Here is a 27,908-nt window from a genome sequence, read left to right on the forward strand (position 1 = left end):
ATGGTCTAGAACAGGGGTCACCAACCTTTTTGAAACTGAGAGCTTACACAACATACGAAGGGCTACCAGTTTGATACTGAAATAACAAATTTGCTCAGTTTGCCTTTAGTTATACATGATTATTAATGATTAATGATACTCATCTATGTGAAGACACTGATCACGTTAATGATTTCTCATTATCAATAATAATCAACAATGACTTAACAAAGTGGGAAACAGATAATATCAATATTTAATTTTCATTTTTAGAACAGGCCTGAGGGCTACTCATGTGGTCCTTGGGGGCTACCTGGTGCCCGCGGCACTGTGTTGGTGACCCCTGGTCTAGAACCTCCACTGGGGTGGTTTCGAAAAGAGTATGAGTGAAATGTTTCTGTCTTCGTAACTATTTTTATACAAAATGGGCTACTTTTATACGGAAATTCGTCTAATTTAAGATTGTATTTAAATATGTGATTATCTAAAAAATAATGTAATGACTTATACATGAATGTGCAACTCCCACTACAAAATTTTGCAATACGTAAAAATGGAGAAACTCTTTGAGCCTGCACCACAGGTCTACATTAATTAATATGTTTTGCCACATGGAGGCAGCAACAAGCTGTAAAGTGGACATGAGGAATGTGTTATATACCTATTTACACATCCAGCAGACAGGGAGTAACATCATTCATTTACAATTGTGTTTCTGGCCAGCTGATGCAGTCCAATATTCAATCTCTTTTAGCTCTGCTTTGTTTTTGTCTCTACCAACTCCTGGGGGAAATGTCTATCTCTTTAGCTGCAAACGCTCCACTATGTTAACCAGCTAAACGCTAACTGTGTCTTGTCGGCTGTTTGGAGCTGGGCATGTAGTGTACAGTGGGTTTTTACGGTGAGCTTTTTTACTGAAAACAGCATGCTTCGGCTAAAAACACTGATAAGAGTGGTGGAACTGAACCAAAACAGCAAAGTCATGGGCCATAAAACCAAAACAATGAGCTGAAAAATGTAAAATTCTGCAGCCTTTGGTAGTAATTATCTGTAGGTTTGTCAATACAAGTGCCACTATTCACATTGCACGTATTCACATAATGTATTGTTATATAAAAGCATTACTTATAGCAGCTTTTAATACAAATGGACTGGAAACAGTGATCACTTGTGTCCACAGAAGACAATAACACAAAATCCAAAGTAGGATTTAACATCTGCTGTTTGTTAACCATGACGATTGCTGAAAGGCAAAACATTCCTCATGCAGTTACTCTTTTCAATTGGAGTTTCCATTCCTCACACACTTGTTGCATGCTCATGATTGTATATTATTTTAGACTGAGGAAATATCTAATCCACATCCCCCTTTGAGCTTTTCTGTTGAACGAGCTACAATAAGTCATCATTCACACCAATCCTGTTTCCTTAAACAAAACTCAACCCAGCTCTCAGACCTGTTGGTTCCCAGTTGTTAACTGTTTCATCCATTATACCTCAGGTTTTTGTAAAACAGTTTATCGCCTGCACCTGTTTATCTCTTTAGTTTAGGGCTCCATGCTTTGATCAGTACCACAAAACTTTACACAAGACCACATCGTGAGCCGGTTATATGGACCTGCTGCTTCACCTTGAAGTTTATAAATCACTCTAAAAATTCGAAATTGCACTTTTAGAGATGAGTGAACATCAGATTAACAAAAAATAGATTTCTCTTGAATCAATTCCTGAAGTTTTTTTGGGATTCACCTTTATTGCCCTATGATTGCGTGCATGCAGCCTCAGACCTTTTTTATTGTCAACTGTTTTACGTTTAGGTCAACTACGGGAGAACATGGGAAAAATGTTTCTCCCTGCAGTGTTATAGGAACCAGGTGTTGAAGGTGTCAGCAAGGCTGCAGACTGAGCTGAAACGCTGGCTGTTTTTGATTATTATCCAGCGAGGACCCTATTTTCTGGGTCACAGCATGCAAAGAGGGCACATTTTTTAGGTAGATGGGGCACCAGTGAAGAGATGGGGACAGAGGAACCCTTTCACCCCTCACATTCCAGGAATGGAGATGCTAAACAGCTTGCTATTAAGAGGAATGTTTCCTTATACTAAAAATAATCTGGATTCACATCTGTGTATAGATCTAAAAATAGCTAGTGGTAATTTATACATGACAGACTAACGTTACCAATCACAAATATGGGTTGGTTGCATATTTACAGAATTAGAGAATTACTACAAGGTTCACCATAATAATTCCACACTGACAAATTATCTTATCTATCAAATACGAGAAACACTATGAGTGTGCGTGTGCGTGTTGCATCAAGGATTTTCCACTGAGGGATAATTTAAGAGCTGATGTCAGTGCACCCAAAGGGCCCTGCCCACCACAGCTTATAGGCATATTAATATAACATGTTTCATTATTTGTGTGTATTATGAACATTTCCAATACATTTTTGCACAAAGTAAACTGCTCTTTTTACCAGGTTTAATCAATAGTAGATCATTTTACTTAAAGAAATATATTGAGTCTTTTATTCATCTTTAACAGAAATATATTTGGCAGAAATAGTAACTGTTTTGAAAGACAGTATGACAAATATTGCATTTATTTCCCTCCTCTGGTATACAATTGAACCTTTCTGTATTTTAATCAAATGATAATAAGTGTAGAGAGAGGTTATTGGCTTCTGTACTGGTTTTGTGTGACATGTTACCACATATAAAATTAACAATGTTTCCTAGTGTGAACAGTAGCCTATGTCTGACATGAGTAAGCAATCTCTTATGCAAAACAAACCTCTCTGGCAGCATGTTAATGCTGGATTAACGGGCATCGACATCAAGCAAAGACTGTAATGGGATGAAGCTCAAGTGGAAAGAGCACAAATAGACCTGGCCAGGTCAATATAAACTTCACGCGTACTGTCCACACAGAGCTCTTTGTTTATACCTGCCAGTGGAGAAGCACCTTCAGTCATCTACTGGTAAGTTTATATGTTGTGATGGTCACTTTTATATTTATATTGATAGGCCCTTTTATCGGATTTAACTTGAGTTGAATTGAATATTGTATTAGTATCAGGATATATTCTTAGGATAAGGTGTTATAATAGTGAATATTAGTTTGATAAATTCATGTTTTATCATTTGAACTGCTCTTTATGTTTCCTTGCTACTTTAAAGTGATACTTTGGATTAAGATTATGATGTCTACTGCATCAGTCTCATCAATTTGTGCCCCTTTACATTTATTTATAATATACATTTATGTATCGAGTATATGTGCCCGTTAGAAACAACAGCTAGATATGCTGTGAGTAGGCGATAATAGAGCTGATTGTACCAGCAGCTTAAACCCATCCAGTACATCCCCATTTACTGTAAATCCTTGCTGGATGCCAACTTGTGTAACTCCTTGTGTGGCTGAACTGGGGCAGGTGAGTTTAGCTTGTTTACTGGTTACCAAATTAACACATAAACACAATATGATATCAGCTTTTGTGACTTGATGGAGCCTCAGCTCCTGACACAGCAGATGGTCCAGACATAAACACAGCTTGCCAAGTTTTAATGAGCCCTATGATGTATCTTATGCGTCTCACCCCCTACTGTTGTTGACCTCTTAATGCTAACGCTTAAAGTACAAAACAAGAGCAAGGCTGTTATCAGTCAGTCTAATAAATAACAGAGTCCACTGAAGAAGGAAATAAAGGAATCCTAGTTTTCTCAGTCTTTGTAGGCTGTTTTGGTGTTTAGCAATATGCCAATTGTCACTTTTTATAATGTCTTTGTATAAAGGGAATAATATAAACTTTCTATAAATGCTCTGCTTACACAATAACAAAATCCAATAACAAAAGTTTAAAAAAAAAAAAAGGAGGGGGAAATCCTTTACAGTATTTGTGTAGTTCAAATTGTGCAGCAAAGCATTTCAAAGAATAAGATGTAGTATGAAATAGCACTGAAACATAATCTGTAACTACATACTCTAGCTGCCTAAATATTCTCCACAGAAGCCTGTTTTAAAATTCAAAATCTGATATGATTTTTTATGTACTGCACATAGACTATTAAAGTTTTTGTTGAAACACATTTTGTAGTCTAACCAACTAAAATCAACAGTCCCTGTTCCAGTTATTATCTAACATCTAAGTATTAGGAACATACGACTGTAGTTTTTTAAGTCCAGACAGATGTGTAGCACCGCCAAGTGGCAGACTTACTTATGACCATGTACAGTAGGATTGTTGATGTTCAATCATGCTCAGGCTCAAATCCTATTAGCTTCCTGGATCAGATTAGCTAGCACCTGTTGTTTTTCTTTCCATATTGAAACACATTCTGTGTACGTGTGATCATAAGGTAAATGTGTTCTGTACCCGTCATAACCTCACCTGTCGTGTCCTTTCAGACTGAGTTTTTTACCTTCTAAGACACTGAGCTCAAGAATGAAGCTTCTGCTCGGTTTGGTTGTTCTGGTGGTGACGCTGGGGGTCCTTTATTCTGCCCCAGAGGATCAACCCAGAGGCGTCTCGGAGGACACCTTAAAACGTGAGTCAGCACCATGGTCAGCACAGAGTAATCTTTATTTTACTTGAATTACTTTTAAGCAAACGTGTGATGTCTTGTACCAGAATTTGATCAGCAGTCCAACAGCAAAAAAGTCTGTGTTGGGAGTTTTTTTTCTGAAATATACAGTAAATACAGTGGCATACAGACACTCATTTCGTAGACTTGTTATTCTTATTTTATTTATTTTTTACAGCTGTTTTAAATTGTGTCCAGTGCCATATAAATCACACTGCAGTAATTTTTGAAGAGTCAATCGTTTTTCCAGTTTTGTCTGTGAATAATGTGTCAATTTAAGTGTTCATCTCACCCAGGTTCTTTTCTCCTTCTCTCAGAGCTGTCGCTGAATGGCGAGAAACTGGTGGATGAGGAGGTGCGGAGAGCTCTGTACGGGGTGAAGCAGATGAGGGAGGTGATGTGGAGGAACGAGCAGAAGCACGGACACCTCATGAAGTCGCTCCGACACAGCAGTGACAAGAAGAAGGTAAGACCAATGTTAACCTTTCCTATGAAAGAAAGACGGACAGAAAGAAAAGCAAGCAAATACAAATGCTTCCCTGTCTGCCATCAGGGGGCAGACCAACTGGCTAAGGAGGTGACCGAGAAGCTGGAGGAGGCAGAGGAGCAGTGTAAAGACTCCCTGCAGTCGGAGTGGGAGGAGTGCAGACCCTGTCTGAAGGATGCATGCAAATCCTTCTACACCTCCACCTGCCGCAGGGGATTTGGCGCTTTCCATGCCAAGGTATGAAAACTACAGCACTGACTTTCTCACTCTAACTTTCAAACATTGGAACAACATTGCCAAAAATAACAAAAGTGTAGGTCTATGGTCCCAAGTTGAAACATAACCTTTTTTGGAATGAAATTGGTTGGCTTAGTTGGTGCCATTGTCTTGCGGTCTATTTCAGGCAAACACTACATCAACACATAAAATGAAGGAACATGTGTTAATGACTGAAATGACCTGTATGCATTTGTAATGAATAACAGACAGTAGCACAATTAATGATTAAATATGGCTGCACCTATGTACATGTGCCACAACATTTTCTTTTGCAATGATAATTTTCCTTTAGACCAGTTCCCAAACTTTTTCTTCCTTGTGGCTCCTTAAAATGTCTTATTTTGACCCCTTGTCACATCTATTGGTTGTGAACACTAAACACAGACTGCCTCACAGTATATTTCATTTGAATAGTGTTTGGAGGTCTGAAGAGGAAGAACTATTTAACAAGAAAAGTAAAAAAATAAATTTTAAAAAAGCTTCAATAATTGTGTGTTGCAGAATTGTATTCTTCTTATGTTGATCCCCAGTAATCATCTTGGTTAGCAGCCCCATTCTTAAACAATAGTTAAATAAACTCCATTACCTTTCACACTGTAGGTGGAGAACTTCTTCCGTAGAGTGTCCAGGCGCTTTGGCCCCCGTGAACCTAGCATGGATGCAGGGGACATCCTGGTGAATCAGGGCCCTGATCAAACTGACACTGAGGTTGACCGCATCGAGGATTCCTTCAACCGCCTGACCAGCAGGATGGGCATGCTGGTGAACCGCAGCGTCACCCTGGTCTCCAGGATGAGTAGCAGACTGGACAAAGTCCTCCAGAGGGCCTTTCTGAACAACAGCGACATCCTGACGGAGGAGACCACCGCTGACCCCTACGACCCCAGCCGGGACTCAGGCTTCCTGCAGGGGGTGGGACTGGAGGATGTGCTGGACTCCTTCTTCGACTTTGGCAAGAGTGTGGTGGAGGAGTTTGGAGCTGTGGTGACCCAGGTGTTTGATGACATCCACGAGGCAGTAGAGGAAGAGAAGAAGAAAGGTAGTGTGGGGCAGCAGTCAGTTGGTGCCAGTGAGAACAAAAATAGCTGAAAAATACCACAACTATTGTTTTCTCGAGACTGTCCTCCCCTGAAAAATGCTTCCATAGGTCGTTTAACCGCAAGTGAAGTAACGTCTGACTTGAACCCAAACCATAATGTTTTTCTAAACTTAACTAAGTAGTTTTGGATGCCGAAACCTTACCAAACTGTGACCGCATTACGTGTTTAAAACCGCGTTCTCTGGTTTAGATGAGGACGGAAAAAGCTCCTGTGGGTCGTATTAGAGGGTAGGAATCTCTACATCAATGGTAGGAATAAACCTTTATCGTCGTATGGTTTGGAGGACTTTGGTTGGATATCTCTGGTTGTATGTGTGAATTTATAATATCAGCAGCTGCCATGATTGGGTGGAATGAAAACCTGCACAGTATTTGGCTTCAGCGGCACATAGTGGTGAACTGCTGGGTTAGAGCAACTGTAATCTTAAAAACAGTTACAAGTTAAGACATATTGCACCAAAACCAGAGTTTAGGTGCAGTGACTTTTCATATTTGAAACGTATGTTACAGAGATGCTATTTGTTGCTTTTCACTAATATTTAGATGTAACAATAAACATCTTAACACAACGGCAATCAACAAAAAACACTAATGTAATTGTTAAAACACTTTTCTCTTTGGTGTAGCGAGGGACATTTTCCCCCGTTTCCTGCAAAACAGGAAGTTGTGCCGAGACCTTCGCAAACAGACCTCAGAGTGCTGGCAGCTGCAGAACCAGTGTGAGGCCTGCCAGGGAGCCTTGCTCACAGGTGAAGCACCACCACCACCACCCTCACAGTTTGTGTTTACCTCAGCTGACATCATACAGTAGCTCATCTGACCGCTCCTCTTCCTTCAGAGTGCCCCAGTGTTCGGGAGCTGCATGTCGAGCTGGATGAGGTTTCCCAGCTGCTGGATGTGTCCAAAGAGCAGTTTGACGAGATCTTGTCTATTGTCCAGCACCACACTGATGAAACTGTCAACTGGCTTAGCAACATGGCGTCCGAGTTCAGCTGGGTGGCTCCGGCTGTGAGCAACAGCAGCTCTACTGAAAACATCTTCCGAATCACCATGGTGAGGCCGAGTGCAGGAAATGAATGAAAATGCAGATTAACAGTGTGTATGTTTATGACAGTGAGAGAAAAAAATCTTCAGGGAGTAATTATTTACATTTGATACATTTTTAAAGGATATGTTCACATTTTTCAACTCTGTCCGTGATGAATGAATCAAACTTGGGAACCTTTACACATTACAAATACAAATCCTTAAAATATAAAATAAACAAAGGCCAAGTGGAGAGGAACATATGTTTTAGATAGGTGAGGGTCATTTTAGTCAACATTCAATAATGGAGATTGACATTGGTTGGTGGAAAAAAAAGATCACTTTTTCCGCTCTGCAGGTGGCGCCAAAGAGCCAGGACGAACAGAATGTATCTGTGACTGAGACCAAGGTGGAGGTACACATCCTGAACTCTCCCCCACTTCTCCTCTCTGTTCCTGGGGCGCTGCAGCTGCAGGACCCAGCCTTCATCCAGTATGTGGCCCAGGAGGCTCTGAACACGTACAAGGAGATGGTCAGGTGAGAACTTTAATTACCTCCATTGTACCACCATGTGCTCCTGCTATCAGGGTTGAATTTCACCAGAGACAGCCGTCACCCATCACCTCTTTCCAATTACTTTTGTCCTACTGAAAATTTTATTTAAAAAAGAAGAAGAAAAAAGTCATATTCTGTCATTAGACACTGAGCTTCAAGGACATGTGTGCTTTATTTTTTCAAAATTTTGGTTGCAATGTTTTAATCTTACGTTTACTGTTGTACAACAATTCTGACATGAATGTATTCTCACTTTTGTTACAGGTATGAGGATGAGTAGAGCTACTGTGTCTCCTTTTCTAAACTTCTACCAGCACTTTCTTTGTGAACAGAACTAGATTGTGTTCCTGTATCGTAGGACTAATCTTGTTAAAATGTAAATACACTACAATTTAACCATGTCAATCATTACGATGTATTGAATGTAAAAAGAAGAAAACGTATCGTACCTGTTGTCAAATGTTGTACTTAAAATAAAACAAATAAATTACAATGCGTGACTTCATTTAAAAAAGTGAAACTCAGATGTGTTTCACAAGAGGAGTCGAGTGATTTGTACATGTCTTGTCTTGCATTGGCAGACCTATCTCCACAGCGCTGCGTAAATGTCTCATTGAGCTTCTTAATGGCAGAGTTGTCCGAGACGGGAACCACGAAACTTGGACGTCTCAGGTCTGAATCTGAATGAGGATCATTGTCGCTTGTCAAAAACATGAGAGCTAAAGGAACCCTTTTGAGTAAAACTTTATTTTTTCTGTACAAAAATCATATTAGTTATCATTCTCAGTAATTTCATTATCATCTCCCCACTACGTCAAGTCCTATCTTTAGGACCAAACACATTAGGTTCTTGTGATTGATGCACAGAAAGAAATAATTAAAAAAAAGTTCACATCTTTGTCCAATCCTTAAGCTTACTCCTTATTGAATGACAACAAGATAATCCTTTCCCATCACATACCGCTGGACAGACAGTGGAAGTACCTCTAAGAACTTGTTATTGGACTTTTATATTCTCAACATTTATAAAAGCACCAAAGCCCTGACCCAACCACAGTGTGTGCAAGGTGTTTGTTTTGTCTGGTTCTACTTCCTTCACTCCAGAAGTGATCCATCATCTCTACAACTGAGAATTAAAGTAAGAAACCCTTAAAGGGGAGCTTGACATAGGCAAATACCATTAGAGACTTTCTGTTCCATAAAACATCACTGGTTGACTGCATAGTTGAATTTACAAATTAAAAAAACTTGTTTTGTGTTGTTGGCTTTGGATTAAACTTTCCCTCCAGCAGACACGAACTAAGGACATTGAAGGCATGTTATGTCTGGTTACGTTTGGTGGGATTTTACTGAGAACAACAGAAAGTAATATAGCTGCTTGTATGATTTACATGATGACGTGAATTTAATAGATCTAACATATTTCTGGACCATCTATCATGGGATAATTCACCTACTGTGATGTTAGACTGTAGATGTGTGCAACATAAGGAGAAATATGTTAAGAGTCTTTTACAGCAATAAGAAAGTTACACCAAACAAAAGACAAGATGCTAATTTTAGACAGAAATGAACTCAAACTTACTTACATTTCACAGCTGAAATCTTCATTTCAAAACATTTATAAAATGTTAAACAGGAAAAATGTTCTTGCACTTGTATATTATCAAAATACCTCTTTATGATTTCAAGTCCCCGTTTAAATAAAAAAAAGAAATTGACAGCATAATAAAATCGATGTGATTTGCCATTCAAGTGACCGTGTTAAATATAATTCGTAGGATCTCTAACACGGTCTTCTCATGTTCTCATTCATCCCCCTGATCACACGTGCTAAAAATACATCTTTTTGCACATACTGTATGTACACCTGCTTTGATCTTCCAGTACATTCATTCATCCATGAAGTACAAACATTTTCATTTACTTCACCTCACACCTCAATCAAAGCTTTACTTGACAATTCAACCACACTGTTGTTGACCACGTTGTTGGTCACATCAAAAACATAACCTATCAACCTACATATTCAAACCAAACTCATGTACACACAAAAGCTCTTGACTCCAGTATCAAAGAACTGTGTTGTAGAATAAAATAAAAAGGGGGACAATTGTAGGAGAGAGGGGAAATGTATCATTTAAAAAAGTTTAAAAAAAATGCATCTGCAAGTAGCCATTGATTTGATCTGTTGTAGCCAGTCCGTGTGGATTATTCTGATTAGCAGGGTTCCCCAAGCATAATGTACCAGCACCAATTTGCACAGTTGGACACTTCCCCAAACATTGAGTCTCCGGGTACGCAAGGGACAACCCTCTACTTCAGAAAACATTTTCTTCTTGCACTTACAGATATACCGCAGTGGTTTTGAACTAGTTTGCATCTTTCTCTGCAGCCTCATCAAGGCTTTTCCCTGTGTTGAAGTTCTCGGTTGCCCCAAGCTTTGCTCTCCTCTGATGTACCTCTGTACGACGCCACAGTTTGCCCCCAAATCCACCAGACTAGAGGTTGTCTCCTGGCTGGTACTGTGGCTCTGTGGCTGTGAAGTAGTCTTCCAAAAAGGACTGGATGTATTCAAAGGTCGGCCTTTCGTCTGGCTCCTTCTTCCAGCAGTGCCTCATCATCTCATGCAGGGACTCGGGGCAGCCCTGGGGGCAGGGCATGCGGTAACCGCGTTCTACCTGCTCAAGTACCTCTCGATTTACCATACCTGGGAAGAAAAAAAACGCAAAGAAATATGGTGTGAATGGACAAAATGCACTGCATTTGTATAGTGTATTTTTATCCATAAAGATTTGACACACACACACACAACACACGCACACACACACGGACACACACGGACACTTCCGCGAAGAGATGTTTCCTATAATGCAAGTAATTTAACCCCCAGACATGCTCGGTTTCATAACTAACAGGTGTAACGTTTGTTCTTAAATGTATTTTGTTTTGTAGCTTTTATTTTGTCATTTTCTTTAAAAATCTAAAGTACCTTGAATTGAAAGGACTGTGTAACGAGACGAAAAATAAAACGATACAGGGATTTAGGGGGGAAAGGAGTTTAAATGCTCTGAAGTGCAACTGAAAAACTATCAATATAGGAATGTTTCATTTCTTTTGTTAATTTCTTAGATAATCATGTCAATGTGACTATGTCCTCGTGAGAACCTATGAGAAGTGGATTTTTCTAAAGTTTTCTGGTCAAGAATAATGGTGCAAGTTTGGATGAGGAAACAACCCAGCTTGCAGCCTGAAGCAGTAGCAAATGTTGGCATCATGCAGCTGACCGTAAGAGAAAATGCCCACACAAACCACTGTGTTAAAGAAAAAACAACAACCTAGGTGGAACATGGGTCATTATTTCCCACAATACTTGTAGTCAATATCAAGATTAAAACCCATACAAGGCAAAAACATTGTTAGTATTTTGTAGAAATAAAATGTAAGTTGTTCCAGTGATCACTGGCTAAAATACTCTAAGAGATCACATAAGATCAGATTCTGCAAAAGCCAGACAGTGCTGCTTCATCTTCTGGCCTTATCCAGCCCTACTAGAGCACCAGAGTTGTGGATTCCTTCCCAAAAGAGGAAGACAGTGATCCTGAACCCTGTGACACTGCGTTAAAAACAGCTCCATGGGGGAGCTGAACTGCAGCTCAAAAGGAGGTTATGACACAGAGTCAGTGGTATGGTCACAACCGCATCCTCCGCCTCTCCACTCCATCGCCCCCCCTCCATCTCTCGGTGGGAGAGTGGGGATCAGATTATCTCTCACACTTGGGGAGAGGAAAGGCCCAGAGCGACTACTGAGACCAGGATATGGTGGCGGTGGTATGTCGGATGCTAAGGTGTTTGCGTGATTTATGTCTTGGATCGCAAACCCTTAGCTCCAATAACAAGCCAGTCATATATCTGAGTGAGTGTATGTATCTATAAACACACACACACAGACCAAGGTTATTATAGTTTTGCGTTTGTCATTAGTTTTTATTTTTATTTCGTTTTGACTTTTTGTTTTTTAAGTCAGTTTAGTTTTTAAAGCGGGTTTGCTAGTTTAGTTTAGTTTTTATTTTTTGAAAATGCTTAGTTTTAGTCTTTTCGTCATGCTGCCTGGCCCTGTACCCATACATCCATGCCCTGTAACGTTACCGGGGTTAGCTTCTGTTTCAGGCAAGGGGGCTTTGCGTTCTCCTTTACCTTGTTAAGGAAAGCTAGGTTAGCCTCCTTGTGCGCGTTTCTCAAATGTGCTTTCAAATTAGTGGGATTTTTCCCTTTAAAACATTGTCCACATATTTTACCCCCATGATGCCAAGCGAGGGGCATGGACTATGTTGTGTTCAATTTGACATGGAATGTCGGAATTTCTGGGTTCCCAGTCGGAAACTATAATAAAATATAAAACAGGTATATGTTTGTAAATGTCAACTCTGAAAGATATAACGTTATTTGCTCTATGTAAGACATTAACAAAGAACGAAAACTAAGGACATTTACTTGATTATTTTATTTTAGTTAGTTTTGCAAACAGACACCCCACCTAGTTTTTTCATTTTCGTTGACTATTATAACCTTGACACAGACTAAATAAGAAAAAAGCCCATCCTTGGTACGTGGTCTTGGTATACCTGCCTCATACTGCTTCTACTGTACACTATTAAAACGAGCATAGAAATAGAGCTCCCCAAAAAGACTGCAGCACAGCGGGACAAGAGCCACAAATGTCTGGTGAGTCATACTAAAATTTTAAGAAGGGAAAAGAGGGGGTTCAGACTCCACGATTTGCAGCTCTGCAGTGAATAATTAGACCGACCGGTTTGCACTGGAACCAAGAGGGCCACGGGAGCCAGATGGACCTTCACAAGAGATGGTGGTTAAGTCTGCCATATGGCACGCTCTGTAATCAGTGCCAGTGGAACACTGTCAACCCCAGACACACTGCAGTACTGCTCTCAACCAGCAGGTGTCAGAAATGAGGTGACAGACGACAGGAATAGGGAGATCATATATAAGAGTAAGTGGTACTTTCCCATGCACTGATAAGTCATTAGACATCTGCCGTTGACTCATATCAGCTATATATAGTGATGTATTCTGATCTACATGTGTAAGAAAATACTATTAAAAGCTATAGATGATGATGAGTAGCATGTCAGAATTATCCCGAGGCAAAAACTTGAAAACATGAGCAACATATTCAAGATGATGAGGAACCAGAAAAACCAGAAAACGACAGCCTCCAAAGTTAAAATGAAAACGGCACAAAGGAAGGAAGAAATAAAAACACATTTCTGACAAGCACGTATCTGTGTAGCTCTTATCGTTACCTGGGTATGGTACTCTGCCCTTGGTCACCAGTTCAGTCAGTAGTATACCAAATGACCAGACGTCTGATTTGATAGTGAAGCGGCCGTACAGAGCAGCTTCAGGGGCTGTCCACTTGATGGGAAATTTAGCTCCTGGAAAAAGGAAAGAAAGAGTCAAGCAGGAGGAATAGGCTTTGAAATGATCGATATGACTCGGGGTAAACCATTATTTTCATTTTTGATCTTCTGGCTATTTTCTCAAAATAGTGAAAAAGCAGCAAATCCTCACATTTGATCTCTGAAAACAGAGAAGGTTTGGCATTGTTGCTTAATGAAAAGACCAAAATAATTAACCCATTATTGATGATGAATCTTCTGATGATTGACTAATTGATTAATCAATAAATGAGTAAAGCACTGTGGCCTAAATAGACAGAATATATAATAAAATAAATGTGTCAGCATGTGCACTTACACTTCAGTTCAAGTATGTATCAAATGTTACTTCATTGTCATTATTGATTAATCTGCTGATTCTAGTTTTGATTAATCAATCAATAGTTTTGGTCTACAAAAGGTCAGTAAATAGTAAGAAAATAGCAATTGCTACATGACATGAAATATTTAAATGTCTTTTTCTATCCAGCCAACACTTCACAAGTCAAAGATATTCAGTTTTTTATCACATAAGATAAAGATTAATATGTGAGAAAATGGAACAAAAGAATATTTTGGCATTTCTGCTTAAAAAATTCTCAGTTTTAGCTATAAAACCAGTGTTGTAGTCGTGGTAAGAGATAAATTGAAGGTCTAGAGTAGGCGTTAAGGGTTCAGAATGAATTTCTAGTCTATTTATAGCCAATGCAAGTTCTCACAAATGCAGAGTTCTTAACACACACACACACACACACACACACACACACACACACACACACACACACACACACACACACACACACACACACACACACACACACACACACACACACACACACACACACACACACCTTGCCGGGCGGTGTACTCGTTGTCCTCAATGAGCCGAGCCAGGCCAAAGTCGGCGATCTTACACACCAAGTTATCAGCCACCAGGATGTTGGCAGCTCTCAGGTCCCTGTGGATGTAGTTCATCCTCTCAATGAAGGCCATGCCATCTGCGATCTGGGACGGGATTGGACAGGACAGACAGACAGAGAGGAAGGAGGGAGCAACAAAGAGAAAAATGGCATCAGTATGCAACCAAAGCAAACAGTCAAGGAATGAGAATTTTGATGATGAAATGAAAAGATTAGGATCAAATATCACTTTTGAATAATACTAATTGAGAGGGGTTACGGTGAGTTGTCATTCTAAGAAATATACACTTCATCAGGGTTTCTGCACGTCAAATTTCAAGACTTTTTAAGACCTTTATGAATGAAATTTAAGACCAATATAATGACCTTAAAGTACAACGAAATGCAGTCATAAATGTACAGTAAAGTAAATAAATGTATTCAAATTGAATAAAAGCGACACAGAGTAATAATAATCTTTTCATATACAGCTAATTATATTTGGACTATCGAAAGGAACACCACAGAATAAAAAAAAGTATTTCAATGAGCATTAGAGGTAGTGTTACATGGACGTAGGAAAATTAAGACCTGTTTAAAATTATTTAAGACCTAGAACGCAATGATTCATCGAATTTAAGACTTTTTAAAGCCTCAAAATTTTGATTTTTAAATTTTAGACTTTTTTTTAGACTTTTTAAGACCCCGCGGAAACCCTGTTCATTGATCCAAGATTTGACCCAGATAATGAGTAAAAAAAAGAATTATATTAAATGAAGCTGCTACAATAACAAATAGACACATCTTTAACACAACTATCCAGCATCTCCTCACGCTGGCTGTCAACTCAGAGGCATCTCGAGGTTCCAACCCGCCTCAGCCTAATTCTGAAACACTTTTCCACTCTGCTGAGTGAGGAGAAGAGGGAGCCTGGGAGCGTGGAGAGGCAAATTAAGAGCAGATCACTGTAGGTGACTGAACCAGCGAGCTTAAGTGGTCTCTGGTGAGCAGTGTTTAAGTGCTACAGTGGCAGTTAAGTGGTGGAGAATGAGGGGAGGCACAAACAGTGGGATAAGGAGGAAGAGAAGAGGGAGGAGAGAGAGGAGGGTAGAGATGTCAGGTAGGATATAAAATAAATATGACAGCCAGATGAGGAACAAACTGAAACCGTTTGAATATTGAACTGAATATTTGACTAATACACACCTACACACACGGCTAGAAAGTTGCTCACATTGATATCTTTTGGTTTTATTTCTGATGTATGAAAATGCTTTCCCCACACAGAGTTAAAACATCAGCTGGGCAGGTAAGAGGTAAAGGGAGTTTCTATGCTTGCGTTACTATTCACACGCTGTGTTTTGATCCTACCTGTGCAGCCATGTCCACCAGCTGGGGCAGCTTCAGATATCTACCATCTCCCTCCTTCAGGAAGTCCAGTAAACTACCTGTCAGAGTTTAGAAGAGTCACGCAGAATCAATACATCTGTCTGGACGGTGTGTAAATACAACGCAAAAATAATGCAGCATCCGTTGAGACAAGAGTTCGGTGGGAGAAAATGCAGAAATAACCAAAACCACTCAAAGGCAACATGACTGCAAAGAACCTAAGAGGCTTTTCTTCATTAGTTCAGTTCAGTTATATGTTGGTCTCTATTGGTCACACGGACCAATAAAGTTTTATTCTACTCATAAGAGTCAAAATCAGTCATACTCATTTACATTACAATAGGTTACAGATTATTGCTACATTAATGGCTTGATTTATGATTTAAGAGGACAGTTGACCATGTTTGAGTGGTTACATTTAAAAGCTACTGCATATTTACCAATTCATTCTTTTTCTTTTCAAAGTTTCAGATTTATTACTGCACAGTGAAGCTCCAACAAGTGAATAACAAAAAGCAAAACACATTTCTGAGTGGAGGGGGACTTTAAGATCATAAAGAAAACTGGATGAACAACAAAGTATCAAACCCCTTATTTTAAGGGTGGTTGGCTTGAAGTTGGTGGGTTTATCCCTGAGTGAATAAAGCTTTAAACATACTTTACACTTCGCAGACTGTTACCGGTCTAGAGGTGCATACGCAACCAACTGGACCAAAGTGTGGAACAACTGGAGCAAGCACAGCAGGCGTGCTATGCGTACAGTCGCAGCGACCACGTTTTTGGGACGCTTGGACCCCCATAGACATGGGCAGATGACGACATTCACGTCATGCAGAATGAACCGGACCGGAAAGCTTAAATTGAGCTTAAATGTGTATACTGTATGCAAATTTCACTCTACAAATACAATAGTGATCCAGTCCATAGAGCTCTTATCTTTGGTGACCGTACATTATAGCACTTTTAGCCTGATTCAGTTTATATCATCGTTCTGAAACCTACATTTTCAGATTTTCCATTACAAGTGCGCTTATGTCTTTTTTCCCCCCTGAGTGTGTCTACAAATGACATGTGCTTATTCTTGATTTCTGGTTTGTGAGTTTGACCAGTCCTTACCTTTGCCCATAAATTCAGTTACAATGTAGATGGGCTCCTCAGACACAACGGCATAGAGAGGCACCAGTTTGTCGTGTCGGAGTTTCTTCATGATCTGAGCCTCCTGCAGGAAGGCCTCTGGGGACATGGTGCCTGGCTTCAGGGTCTTAATAGCCACCTTAGTAGTGCCATTCCATGTGCCTGAATGAAAATATATAATAAAAACAAAATGATCACTCGTGTTTGAAATAAACCAATGTTGCATTTGTGCAGCTTGTAAGGTATTTTTGAAGAAATAATTCATCTATTCCAATTTATTAAGTGACACATACTGTAATACCTAAACACTGAAGGTACATTAAAGACTTTTTGACCCCTTTTAAGTGATTAAAAAGTCAATCCTAAAATCAGCCGCCGTGCCAGTGATCTCTGGCAGCGTTCCCTTGTGTAAAGAGCAGCTCAGGAGAGAAAGAACACGACAGCTAAAATAATCAGCCACTTCCTGGTTGAGAGCCACTTACTCACGCACTGCTTGCATTCAATGAGCTGAGGCAGGAGATCTACTGCTTCCGTCATAAGTCTGACCTTCATAAATGAATCACACTGAACAAACTACACGCACACACAAGCTGGAGGACAAAGTAGGGCAATGATCATATCTAATAATAATAATGTGAGGTGGCGAGAACATAAAAGAACCGAGGTCAACTAGCACAAGCCAACAGCAATACGTTTAAAAAAAAATTAAAATAAAAGTTGAACAAATACATGAATGGGATTTAAAAAAAAGTTGTAGCTGCGCAGAAAAACCATCAAGAATGAACAGTGCAGGGAGAGAGAGGGAGGGATTGCACAGCAGAGGATTGCAGGTCGAGGCTTGCTGCAGGCCAGGCTTAATGAAAGACTGAGTGATGAAAGAAGAGAGTCGTGTTCACTCAAAAGCCCCCGTCTCACATGCAGGCCAGGGAACTGAAGCGTAGGAGGTGACCTGTGATTACAGAGCTGTGTGTGTGTGTGTGTGTGTGTGTGTGTGTGTGTGTGTACCAACTGCAATCAGCATTTACATCAGTATTTGGGCCAGTGAGGCAGCAAGACAAGCTCTTTACCAAGGTCAGTCCCACTCAACTTTAAGCAAAAATTAATAATTCTATAAAATAACTCAGTTTATATATACCTATGCATTTACTGCTTCTGAGTTGTTTTACATTAAAATTACATCAGTTATAAATAATGTACAGTGGATGCTTTGTCTCTGTATGTAAGCCTTAATGGCCGTGTGAGTATATGACGTCCATGAAGTTGTTTATATTCTTTACTAATTCATGATCAGTGTTTGCGTCAAACAAATACTACAGTGTATTCGTGCATGCATGTGATGCTGACACAGGAAGGCCGTGGACTCATCCCAGTGCATCCTGGCATGACGACATAAGGCTTCCATATACTAAGTTTTGCTGACAGATTTCACACAAATATGATTCATCCTCTTCATGCAGATTTTACTCTGTAAGGATTGAATTTCACAGCAGAGACTCTTTCATTTTCTGTTTTTGTGGAATTAACAGAGGAACTCAAACAGGAATCCTAAAGACCTTTAAGGCATTAGATAGACCAAAAAAAATTATTAATTAAACAAGAAAGAATTCTGCAGCTTAATCGCTGATGAAAATAATCGTCCAATCCTGCTCGGCTAGAGTATAAATGGACTTACAAAGATGCAGCATAGTGTGCAGTCAGCCGTTAAAGGTGCTCTAAGCGATGTCACGCGTTTTTTAGGTGACATTTTTTGTCACACACAGCAAACATCTCCTCACTATCCACGAGCTGCCTGTCCCCTGAACACACTGTAAAAAAAACACAGTCTCTGTAGACAGCCCAGGCTCCACAAACACCAACAAAAACAAACTGGCTAACCTGCACCACAAAATATAAACAGTGTTTCAGCCAATAACCGACAAGAATGATTTGGGGGTGGGGGTTGGGGGGTTAGTGCGCGGAAGGGAGAGGGAGGGGACGGGATGAGGAGGAGGAGGGAGGGGCTAGCTAGCCTCCGTTTTGTTTGAAAATACTTTGAACATCAACAAGAAGTGACATCACCCAACATCGCTTAGAGCAGTGGTTCCCAACCTGGGGTCCGGGGAACCCTAAGGGGGGCGGCAAAAATCACAGGGGGGGGGGCGCAAGTCTTTATCTAGTTTGAGGTTAAGGTAAAAAAAAAAAAAATATTTGCACATGTTAAACAAATTATGATAATACACTAGACTATATAATGTATACAAAAGTCTGTATAAAAACTATATATTTTTGTTCTCGCTTAAACTTGTAGGCAGGCTACTTAGTAGGCCACACCTCCGGGACCTCTTAACCTGGGACCCTTGCTGTCATCAGGTCAGCTGCTAGCTGCTATCATCCTCGTTTTTCCTGCCGCCACAGCATCACTATTTTATGAACGAAACATGGCGGAGAAACGTAAAAGTGCTGATAACTCCTCTGTATCAAAAAAGAAAGTAAGGGAAAGTGTGCAAATGAATACTGCTTTCTGGTGTGACCAGGCACCAAAAACCACAAAAAAAATAAATGATAGAAACATTTGTTAGGAGTGGGTTCTGTAGCGCCATGGTTCATTCATAAACCACTTCACAAGATAATATGCATGCGTGTGTGTTTTTGAAACATATACTGCCGTATCGCTCGCTTACCCATCCAGACTTCTCCGAAGCAGCCCTGGCCAAGTTTGAGCTCCAGTCGGAGGGACTCTCGCGGGATTTCCCAAGCATCCTTAGCTAGTCCCTGAGTCTGAGGCTTCACTGTGGGGCACACAGTTGTCAGCCTGTAGCACAGACCATCTGCATGTTCTGGACAGGAACAGACATGTAAAGAAACACAGAGGCGGGAGGAACAGAAAGAGAATGAGCTTTAAAAAAAGTAGCCATGCTACAGTAAATGGAGTGCAACGTGATGAATAAAATACCATGTTGCCATATGACAACACCAACAAACATCATACAACATACAATCAAACCACAATGAAGCAAACGGACAGAACCCTCGACCCCTCATTTCCACAGTCATTCCTCACAGAATAATCGTTTTTTGTTATGCCCTGTTCCAGAAATAATCAAATCTGTAATTTCACCATAGTGACATGAACCGTGTGAACTTAATTTAATTTTAATTGCAGCAAGAAAGCAAAAAGATCAAGGGGCTGTTTTGGTGTTGAAGCCTTTTCAGGCACAGTGAGAGCCTAATGCAGCTGACAACATGTAGCATCGGTATTCTGCACACAGAAAGGGCGACACGGTGGGAAACCAGCATGTTACATTCAAGCCACCGAACAGGTAATGGCTATAAAACTTTTTATGTGTGACTTCTTAGTTATTGTTGACATCTGTCTGGTTGTTTAAATTGCTACACTTAGAGAAATACAAATGAGTCAATTATAAAGAGCACTGCAGTTAGTGAATTACATGAATTATGTGGACGTGAGCCGGGCAGGGTTAACAACACAAGACGTAAAAACAAATGCTACAGACTCACATACACATCCTCTTGGTTTTTTAGGAACAGCTGCCTGCCTATCAATATTGTGGAGATTACAGCATGTTTTATATTCATGTCTCTTTTGGCTTAAGTCTCACATGGTTTGGCTTTTTTGGGGACTTTGTCATGATTGCTGCTGAGCTGCGACTGTGTCAGTTAGAGCAATGCTTCAGAATCACCATCAAGAAAAAAAAACAAAAGCCCCTCTGTATCCCAAAATGACTATAATAACCATTGGCATGTTTGTCCAGAATACACACTCCAAACATGAGTCAAAAAAGAAGAAAAAACGCTTGCTCCAAGTGAGAGCAGCTGTCCAGTTGTAAACAACAATTTGTCTAAAAGCTTCCTACATGAGAATTTGGTGGACGGGCTGCATACCTGTGTAGTGTTTCACCAGCTTCTGCAGTGCCTCAAACTGGGCCCGAGTGGTGATGTAATAACCACCGTTGTCCAGCTTTCGGATCTTGTAGTGTTTAACGTTGTCTCCCTTCACCTCATCCCAGTCCCGGATAGACAGAGAGTAGGCACCTTTAAGATCCACAGAAAGTAAGTTAGATTGTGGTTCATAGCAACCGGAACTCACTTAAATCTGCAATGCATCTGTGGCTGGGTTGGATCAGTGGGTAGAGCAGGCGCACACATACTGAGAGGCTTATGCCTTGACGCAGAGGTCCAGGGTTTGAGTCCGACCTGTGACGAATTCCTGCATGACTTCCCCCTCTCTCTCCCCTTTCTCACCTAGCTGTTTTATCAATTAAAGGCGGAAAAGCCCCAAAAAATAATCTTAAAAAAAAAAAAAAAAAAAAAATCTGCAATGCATCTCAGACTTTTATTCTACATAACAGATAAATATAAAAATACACTGAACTTCTAACCTACATTTAGGTTAGTTTTCTTCCATTAAAATGAACATATGGCTGCAATAAAACCAAATCCACGGCTCGCACAAGCACAAATAAAAGAAAAAAAGCTTTCATCATTTTCCTCCTGAATCAAAACAGCATAATTATCATTACAGTCTTGCTTTCAAGAAATAAATGCTTTTACCTTTGGTCGTCTCACTCTCTCGTGCTAAGAAAGTGCCCCGCTGGTTCCCTGGAAGCAATAAGAGACGCTCAGCGTCTTTGCGGCCCATTTTACCAAAGTACCATCTGCACGAAGAGAGACAGTCAGATAGTCAGACACAGGAGGAGCTCTCAATGCGATATACTGGACACGTAGGATTTTCTTATTCATGTAATAGGAATATAGCACTGGTGGTGTGATATATTTAGATGTTGGTTATTTGGAAATTCTCTGGCTTTATAGGAATCATATAAATCCTGTCTGTTAAATCGTCAAGTTAAACATCAAAAACAGATGAACAGGAAAATAAAACATATTTGATGTTAGTCAGTTAACATCAGGAATCTGTATATGTGATTCATATGTGGTTACCTTCAAAGTCAGACAGAGGCAATTAAATAGCTTAAAGTCTCATTTAAGTCAAAATAATTTAGACCATGCTATGATAATTACAGCTTATTATTAACTCTGCTCCAAGCCAAACGTCTTCAGCTTGTTCCATTACATATAAGGGCTAGTACTACTATGAATAAAAAGGAACATTAGCTTGCGGCTGTAAACAATCTTAAAATCCAGCTTTTCTGCCTTTTTTTTTCAGTAGTAGTAAGAATTTAGAAGAAGAGTAGTAGTCATTTTCAAGACATCGTTACAAGTTCTTACATGTTGAATTGTCTCACCTGACAGGGACATTTCTTTTCCCCAGATCAAACTGAGAGGGAACCAAAAATTCTGAACACTGTTGATCACTTGTACTCACTCTATTAGACCAAAGGCAAAGATAGCTAGCTGGTTTATATCATTGTTTTTAGTAGCTTAAAACATCTACTATTAGTAAACTGGCTGTCAGCCAATGAGAAACCAGGCCACAACTGTTTAAAAGCAGCGCAGTCCCCTAACGTTCCTGTCACACTGGATGAACAGCAATGAGGAGGCCACCGACAATACAGGGCTCCATTGTTTAGACTTGTTGGTACATGATGGGTTAGTCACAATGTGTGACCGCCCAGCCACATGATGTCTTCATAATCAGAAGAGAACTAACTGAACAGGGTGAGAAACAGGAAAGGAATGTAAAAGGAGAAAATAAAAGTGAAACAAGAAAACGATAGGTGAGCTCTTACTCTTCAGCCTGTATGGAGTCGGCTGGAGCCACGTAGTTACTGGGAATGTAACCTTTCTGTCCGGTGTTGATGGAGCGAGCCTCCCACCAGTCGCCTTCCCTGAATAGAGAGCAAGTTAGAAATCAGAAACACACAAAGACACGATTGAAAAAAGAAAAAAAAATACACCTACTCTAAAAAGAATACTGCAGGTATAAAAGTATAAAAAGACAGAAAAGTAACAAGGTCGTATTACGCGTCATTCAACCACGTCAGGAATCTAAGTCATCACATCGGGGTAGTGGTTTGTAAGCAGTGGAGGAAGAAATATTTAGATCCTTCAAGTAAAAAGGACTAATACCACAATGTTAAAACACTGTTACAAGTGAAATATTTTTTTTTCTTCTCTTTGGGCTATATAATAGGCATTTTATAAGCCTGGCAAGGGGCTTTAATGCAACATCTTAAAGTATCTAGTAACTACAGCTGGAAAATTTAAATTGTCACGTAAAGTACAAGCACTTCAAAATGTACTTAACTAAAGTACTTGAGTAAATGTTACTTTCCCCCACTGATGTCAAGTAATTGTAAATGAATTGAAATAGAAAATGATGATAAATGCTTATAGATATCTGGCACAGTGGTAAAAAAAAGGTGCTCAAAAACGTCTTGTGATATGGGCTCTATTTCCACTGTTTCAAACTTTCAGGAACATAAGGCCAATAGAAAAATTCACTTGGCACTTTTTTGTAATAAACAAGCTCTTATTTTTATGCAGTCTATCACCTTACTTCCCATTGTGAATCAATTTATTTTTATTGTTAAATAAGCCACCCGGCAGCTCCCTTGGGCTGTATGTTGAGTATCACTGTCGGAAAGACATTTCCCTTTTCATTATAATTTATTGTTATTGCCTTCATTTCTGTTCTTGTGGCAAGAAATGGCACACTATACTTATTGTATTTTGTGGATAGGAGTACCAAAAAAAAAAAGTTTCGGATTTGTTTGTTGTTGTTTACAGCAGTATTCTCTTAAAGAGGGAAATTAAAGTTAATAAGCAATGATGGAGAAAAACTAACTGATTCCATAAAAATGTAATGACTTTGACCTTCAGCCATATTTTCAGTGAACTGTTGATGTCAAATTCTGTAAATGTTGGCAACACATTAATCTATTTTATGATGTGCATTGCTTGTATTTTACTAAATAAGGGAAGGGAATATGTTTTACACTGCAACCCAAATGCAAAACCCTGAACTAGAGGAATGATCTATGGCGGGAGAAAAGCGATGGGGACTAAACAGATGGCCCATTAGAGGAACCCATTAACCCAGACAGATTTCTGCCTTAATATCAGACCTGAATACAATGAGGGATTACACACACGCATGCATGCACACACGCACAAGGAGTTTGCCAGTGTAAAAAGCAAATGTACTCACGTGTTGTTGATAATCTGGAAACGATCCCCTTTTTTGAATGACAGATCATCCGACGTCCTCGCTTCATAGTCGTACAGCGCTACGAAAAATGTAACACCACCTGCAAGCAAGAGAAACTAAGCGTTAGAGGAGTGCATATATACGATAGCTAGTTAATCCCAGAGCCGCTGTCAGATTTCTTTAATCAAGCCTTTTTTAATTTTACTCTGAAAATGTTGCACAACAAATGAAAACAGCACCATCAAGTTTTGACCTTCAAATAAAGAAGACAAAATGCTCATTTTGATTTTCCTACTGTTTTCCTTTTACAATATTTCATACTTGAGTCAAGGTCTCGTCGAGTTGAGCAAACAAAATGATAAACAACTACGCTAATACAATTCACGACTGTATCAAAAAAATACAACAAAAATACAACTACTACCTCTTTATTATTATCATCATTATATTATCATCATTTTGAAATATCCCACTTCCTGCACCTCAGAGCCTGGATTAAAAATACAACCAGCACTTAACTTTGATTTATTTAAGAACACACGAGGGAAAATAGGATATTCCTCTCACAATTGTCAAACGCCATGGTATCACATCAAGTCAGTGAATCAAATTGATGTCACTTGATCTCTAATATATATATATATATATATATATATATATATATATATATATATATATATATATATATATATATATATATATATATAAATAAAATCTCTTATATATTATGAAACAGTTGATTTCTTTGTGATCTGACGTGAAAGAGTGCAGAGAGACAACAGGACCCTGATATGTTTATCTTGAGGAGGAAATTGAACGGGCAGGATTAGATCTACAGCAAGTGTCAGTCCAGAGAGAGCGAGACAGGGACTGAGGGAAGTGTGTGTGCCTGAGTGTGTGTGCTTTGGAAGAAAACATTATTCTTTGTTGTTCATTGCATAATTTACCCATCCAATCTATGATGTATTAACCACCTGAAATGGGAATGACTCTTGGTCACTTGTCGTGTCACCAAGAGTCATTTCATCACCAACAATTCCATTATCAAAAAGCCTTTTGAAGCAAACTATAGTTGAAAATAAAAACGTGTGCATGACTAAATCCATTGCATTCAGTGCATCTAATTGTTTTCTTTGGCTCCAGAGACGCAATGCCCACTGCATTGTTTCCCATATTACAGACCTATTTGGGGTTTCTCCTTGGCCTTGATTCATTTCAAATGTCTAATTTGCATAACATCTGCTGCTCATAAGGTCCTGTGCATGACAAATGCTCAGTGAGTTTATTCTAAAGTTGTACACATCTTGACAACAGAATGAAAAGTTGGTAATGGCAGATGGAAATGTTTCAAAAGTATTGGGTTCTATTAAAATCCGCTTTTTCATTCTTCCCTTGTTCCTGGTCCCATCTGTCTCCCTCTGAAAGCTTAAATCTTCTCCACAAACTGACCTGTGATGACACCAGGGAAGGGACTGCTCACAGCCACAGAGGTGAAGGAGGTGGAGGCCCCGCCAAAGGGCGTCATGACTGAAGACGCCCCACCGAAGGGCGTGAGGGCGGCAGCATGACTGTTGTAGCTGTTGTTGTGTGTCTTCATAGCTGGTGAATGACCCATCAGGGTGGGGTCAGGCCCGTAGTGGCCCAGGTGGGCATTGATCTGCGTGGCATTGGGGTTGTCGGGTCGGTACTTCAGCGCCGGCCCCTTGTCCTCTTTACTCCTGACGCAACCCATCGTCAAGCCTGCGGGGAGAAGGAAAAGGAAGATTGGATCAACTGGAGTTTGATCTTCAAATTACAGTTTGAGTTTGGTTGCATTTACATTGATTAAGCCATGTGAAGTGTCTACTGTCACACATCTTAGATTATTGCTGCTGTTAATGAAATTAATGTAACTTTAACACAAGTTCTGGGTTATGGATTGTGATGGACTGTATAAAAACCCAACTGTAAATGCAACCTAACATACAAAACTTCTCTGGAAGTGATTAGATACACATTTAAGACCAAAACTACAAACTGTGAATGCAGGGTGAACCACTTGCCGAACCACCAAAATGCATGCAAATCAAGCAGGATGATAATTCATACAGCAAAAATCTGCCAGAAATATTTGTGAATGGGAAACAATGAGGGGCTCACTGCTAATATTGTGAATGCAACTGGCTGACTCTTGTAGGTGGATAGAAGAACTGGATTTAATTTGGAGATTTTGATACAAGATTTGTAAAAGGTGGCTAAAACGGATGATTGAAACGTGACACCACACACTACGTATACCAACATACGCAGTTTTTTTGTAGTATTGAACAATGACTTCAACACAATGAATGCCAGGTAGACTATGATTCTAGTGGTGTCACTAGGTAGCCTGCAAAATCCTGTAACAACACAAATGATATATTGTTTCTTTATGTTGCTGAACAAATACAGAGAAAGATAGCCCAAAAAATGGGTTATTTGCTATTTTATAGTGCAATTTGGTATTATAAAGGGCACAAAAAATGGAGTTAGTTTACAAAAGATGGTGGATCGAGATCCATGGGCAACAAGGACCCTTAAAGATCTGGATAAAACGAACTTCAGAAGAGTGACCAAACTATTTTGCAGTTTGTTTACCGTTAGGTTTAAATCATTAATTATCTTGCTATGTGATGTAGACAGTGCTGATTCCATTTGTAAAAATTGAACATGTTTAAAATGTTCAAATGTGTAAACTCGTGTACGTTAGTAACAGAACCTAAACGTCGTGAGCTCATGCTTTGTCATGGGGGCTGAGCTTGTGTCACAAATGGAGAGAAATAATTATGATATTGTACATACTGGCCTGGAGCTTTTTTAGGAGGTCTTGACATAACTCTCCCATCCAGAAAACAAAGACTGGATGCCACTGAATGACCTCACATGACTTCACAAGTCCCCACAAAAGCCTGTCAAGCTAGATCCTGTTACAGCCTATGGCCAATTCAACTCTCCCCTGTGATCACACTATCAGTGACACAGATTTATGAGGGGCAAAAAGCCCTTCGGTGTTAAGAGTTGGTGCTTTCTCCTCCTGAGCTTACTGATATATGAGACTCTCTCTCTCTGTGTGCGTGCGTGCGTGCGTGCGTGCTACATCAAGGACAAAGACCAAATGACTTCCATAAACAAAAGGAGAGAAAAAAACGATTGATTTCTCTGTAACCTTTGGCCTCTTTGTCAAGTGGTTCTGTGCATATGTGTGTCTTTCCAACTGTACACAATAAAACAAGCTTCCAGTGTATAACAGATGGACACTTCAGCCCAAGACTGATCCACTCTCAATGACTCATATGCTGGCATTTGTAAATTGTTATGACATAGTTTTAAAAACCTGTCAGTGACATGGTATCCAGGTCACATATTGGCATTGGTAACAGTAGCAGAGGTGTGTGCTCCTGTCATTCAGATGGAAGGCCAACAAAGCCAAGACAGAAAACAAAAGGCAAGGCAAGCAGAATACAGAGGGCAGCCTTTCGGCCCCAGTGGCTCACAGTGGCTATGCTTTAAAAGGCTTTAACCCATACACAATGCAGGTAAATGTGTGTGTGTGTGTGTGTGTGTGTGTGTGTGTGTGTGTGTGTGTGTGTGTGTGTGTGTGTGTGTGTGTGTGAGAGAGAGAATGTGTCCATATTTCTGTGAATTATAAAGTTTCAACACAGTCTAATAAGCCTTGTGTTTTGGTTTTTAGCTTTATTTTCAATTTGTTATCTTGAGACATATGCATATTCCATGTGCACATATTGGATGTTGTTGGATGTTTGAGTGCATCTGCATATTTAGTTTTTGCTTGATTTTGTCACATGGTTTGAGAACATTGACATCTTTAGGCAACGTCATTACTTTTCATTTTATTTTAATTTTAATTGACTACACCTGTGTGGA

General features: G+C 39.7%; 2 protein-coding genes across 3 annotated transcripts in view; one reads left to right on the top strand and one right to left on the bottom strand.

The window, feature by feature from the left end:
- Positions 1-2,812: 2,812 nt before the first annotated feature.
- Positions 2,813-8,520, top strand: clul1 (clusterin-like 1 (retinal)). Of its 2 annotated transcripts, none has more exons than XM_036005545.1 (9): positions 2,813-2,964; positions 4,414-4,531; positions 4,885-5,033; positions 5,121-5,291; positions 5,934-6,372; positions 7,059-7,181; positions 7,271-7,485; positions 7,817-7,995; positions 8,278-8,520. In XM_036005545.1, the coding sequence occupies exons 2-9, from the start codon at positions 4,429-4,431 to the stop codon at positions 8,291-8,293; spliced, it is 1,395 nt and encodes a 464-aa protein (XP_035861438.1). In that variant the 5' UTR covers positions 2,813-2,964; positions 4,414-4,428; the 3' UTR covers positions 8,294-8,520. The 2 variants fall into 2 exon arrangements, with proteins under 2 accessions (XP_035861438.1, XP_031149839.1); XM_031293979.2 differs by having other exon boundaries at positions 2,834-2,964; positions 4,392-4,531.
- Positions 8,521-8,741: 221 nt separating this feature from the next.
- The window catches only part of yes1 (YES proto-oncogene 1, Src family tyrosine kinase), a 29,776-nt gene continuing 10,609 nt past the window's right edge, over positions 8,742-27,908 (bottom strand). Inside the window, exons 2-12 of the mRNA XM_031293977.1 lie at positions 25,455-25,745; positions 24,006-24,105; positions 22,585-22,683; positions 21,446-21,549; positions 20,777-20,926; positions 19,555-19,710; positions 16,877-17,056; positions 15,743-15,819; positions 14,324-14,477; positions 13,338-13,469; positions 8,742-10,723 (exon numbers count right to left, since the gene is read on the bottom strand). Of these exons, the coding sequence (XP_031149837.1) occupies positions 10,515-10,723; positions 13,338-13,469; positions 14,324-14,477; positions 15,743-15,819; positions 16,877-17,056; positions 19,555-19,710; positions 20,777-20,926; positions 21,446-21,549; positions 22,585-22,683; positions 24,006-24,105; positions 25,455-25,737 (1,644 nt within the window). The 5' untranslated portion in view covers positions 25,738-25,745 and the 3' untranslated portion in view covers positions 8,742-10,514. The remainder of the gene's footprint in view (positions 10,724-13,337; positions 13,470-14,323; positions 14,478-15,742; positions 15,820-16,876; positions 17,057-19,554; positions 19,711-20,776; positions 20,927-21,445; positions 21,550-22,584; positions 22,684-24,005; positions 24,106-25,454; positions 25,746-27,908) is intronic.

The sequence above is a fragment of the Sander lucioperca genome, chromosome 9 (assembly GCF_008315115.2).
Source record: "Sander lucioperca isolate FBNREF2018 chromosome 9, SLUC_FBN_1.2, whole genome shotgun sequence".
NCBI lineage: Eukaryota > Metazoa > Chordata > Actinopteri > Perciformes > Percidae > Sander > Sander lucioperca.

Excerpts from the sequence above, each read along its gene's own strand:
- clul1 (XM_036005545.1), top strand. The coding sequence starts at position 4,429 with ATGAAGCTTCTGCTCGGTTTGGTTGTTCTGGTGGTGACGCTGGGGGTC. Across the intron at positions 6,373-7,058 it reads AGAGGAAGAGAAGAAGAAAG|CGAGGGACATTTTCCCCCGT; the intron begins GTAGTGTGGGGC and ends TCTTTGGTGTAG. Across the intron at positions 7,182-7,270 it reads CCAGGGAGCCTTGCTCACAG|AGTGCCCCAGTGTTCGGGAG; the intron begins GTGAAGCACCAC and ends CTCTTCCTTCAG.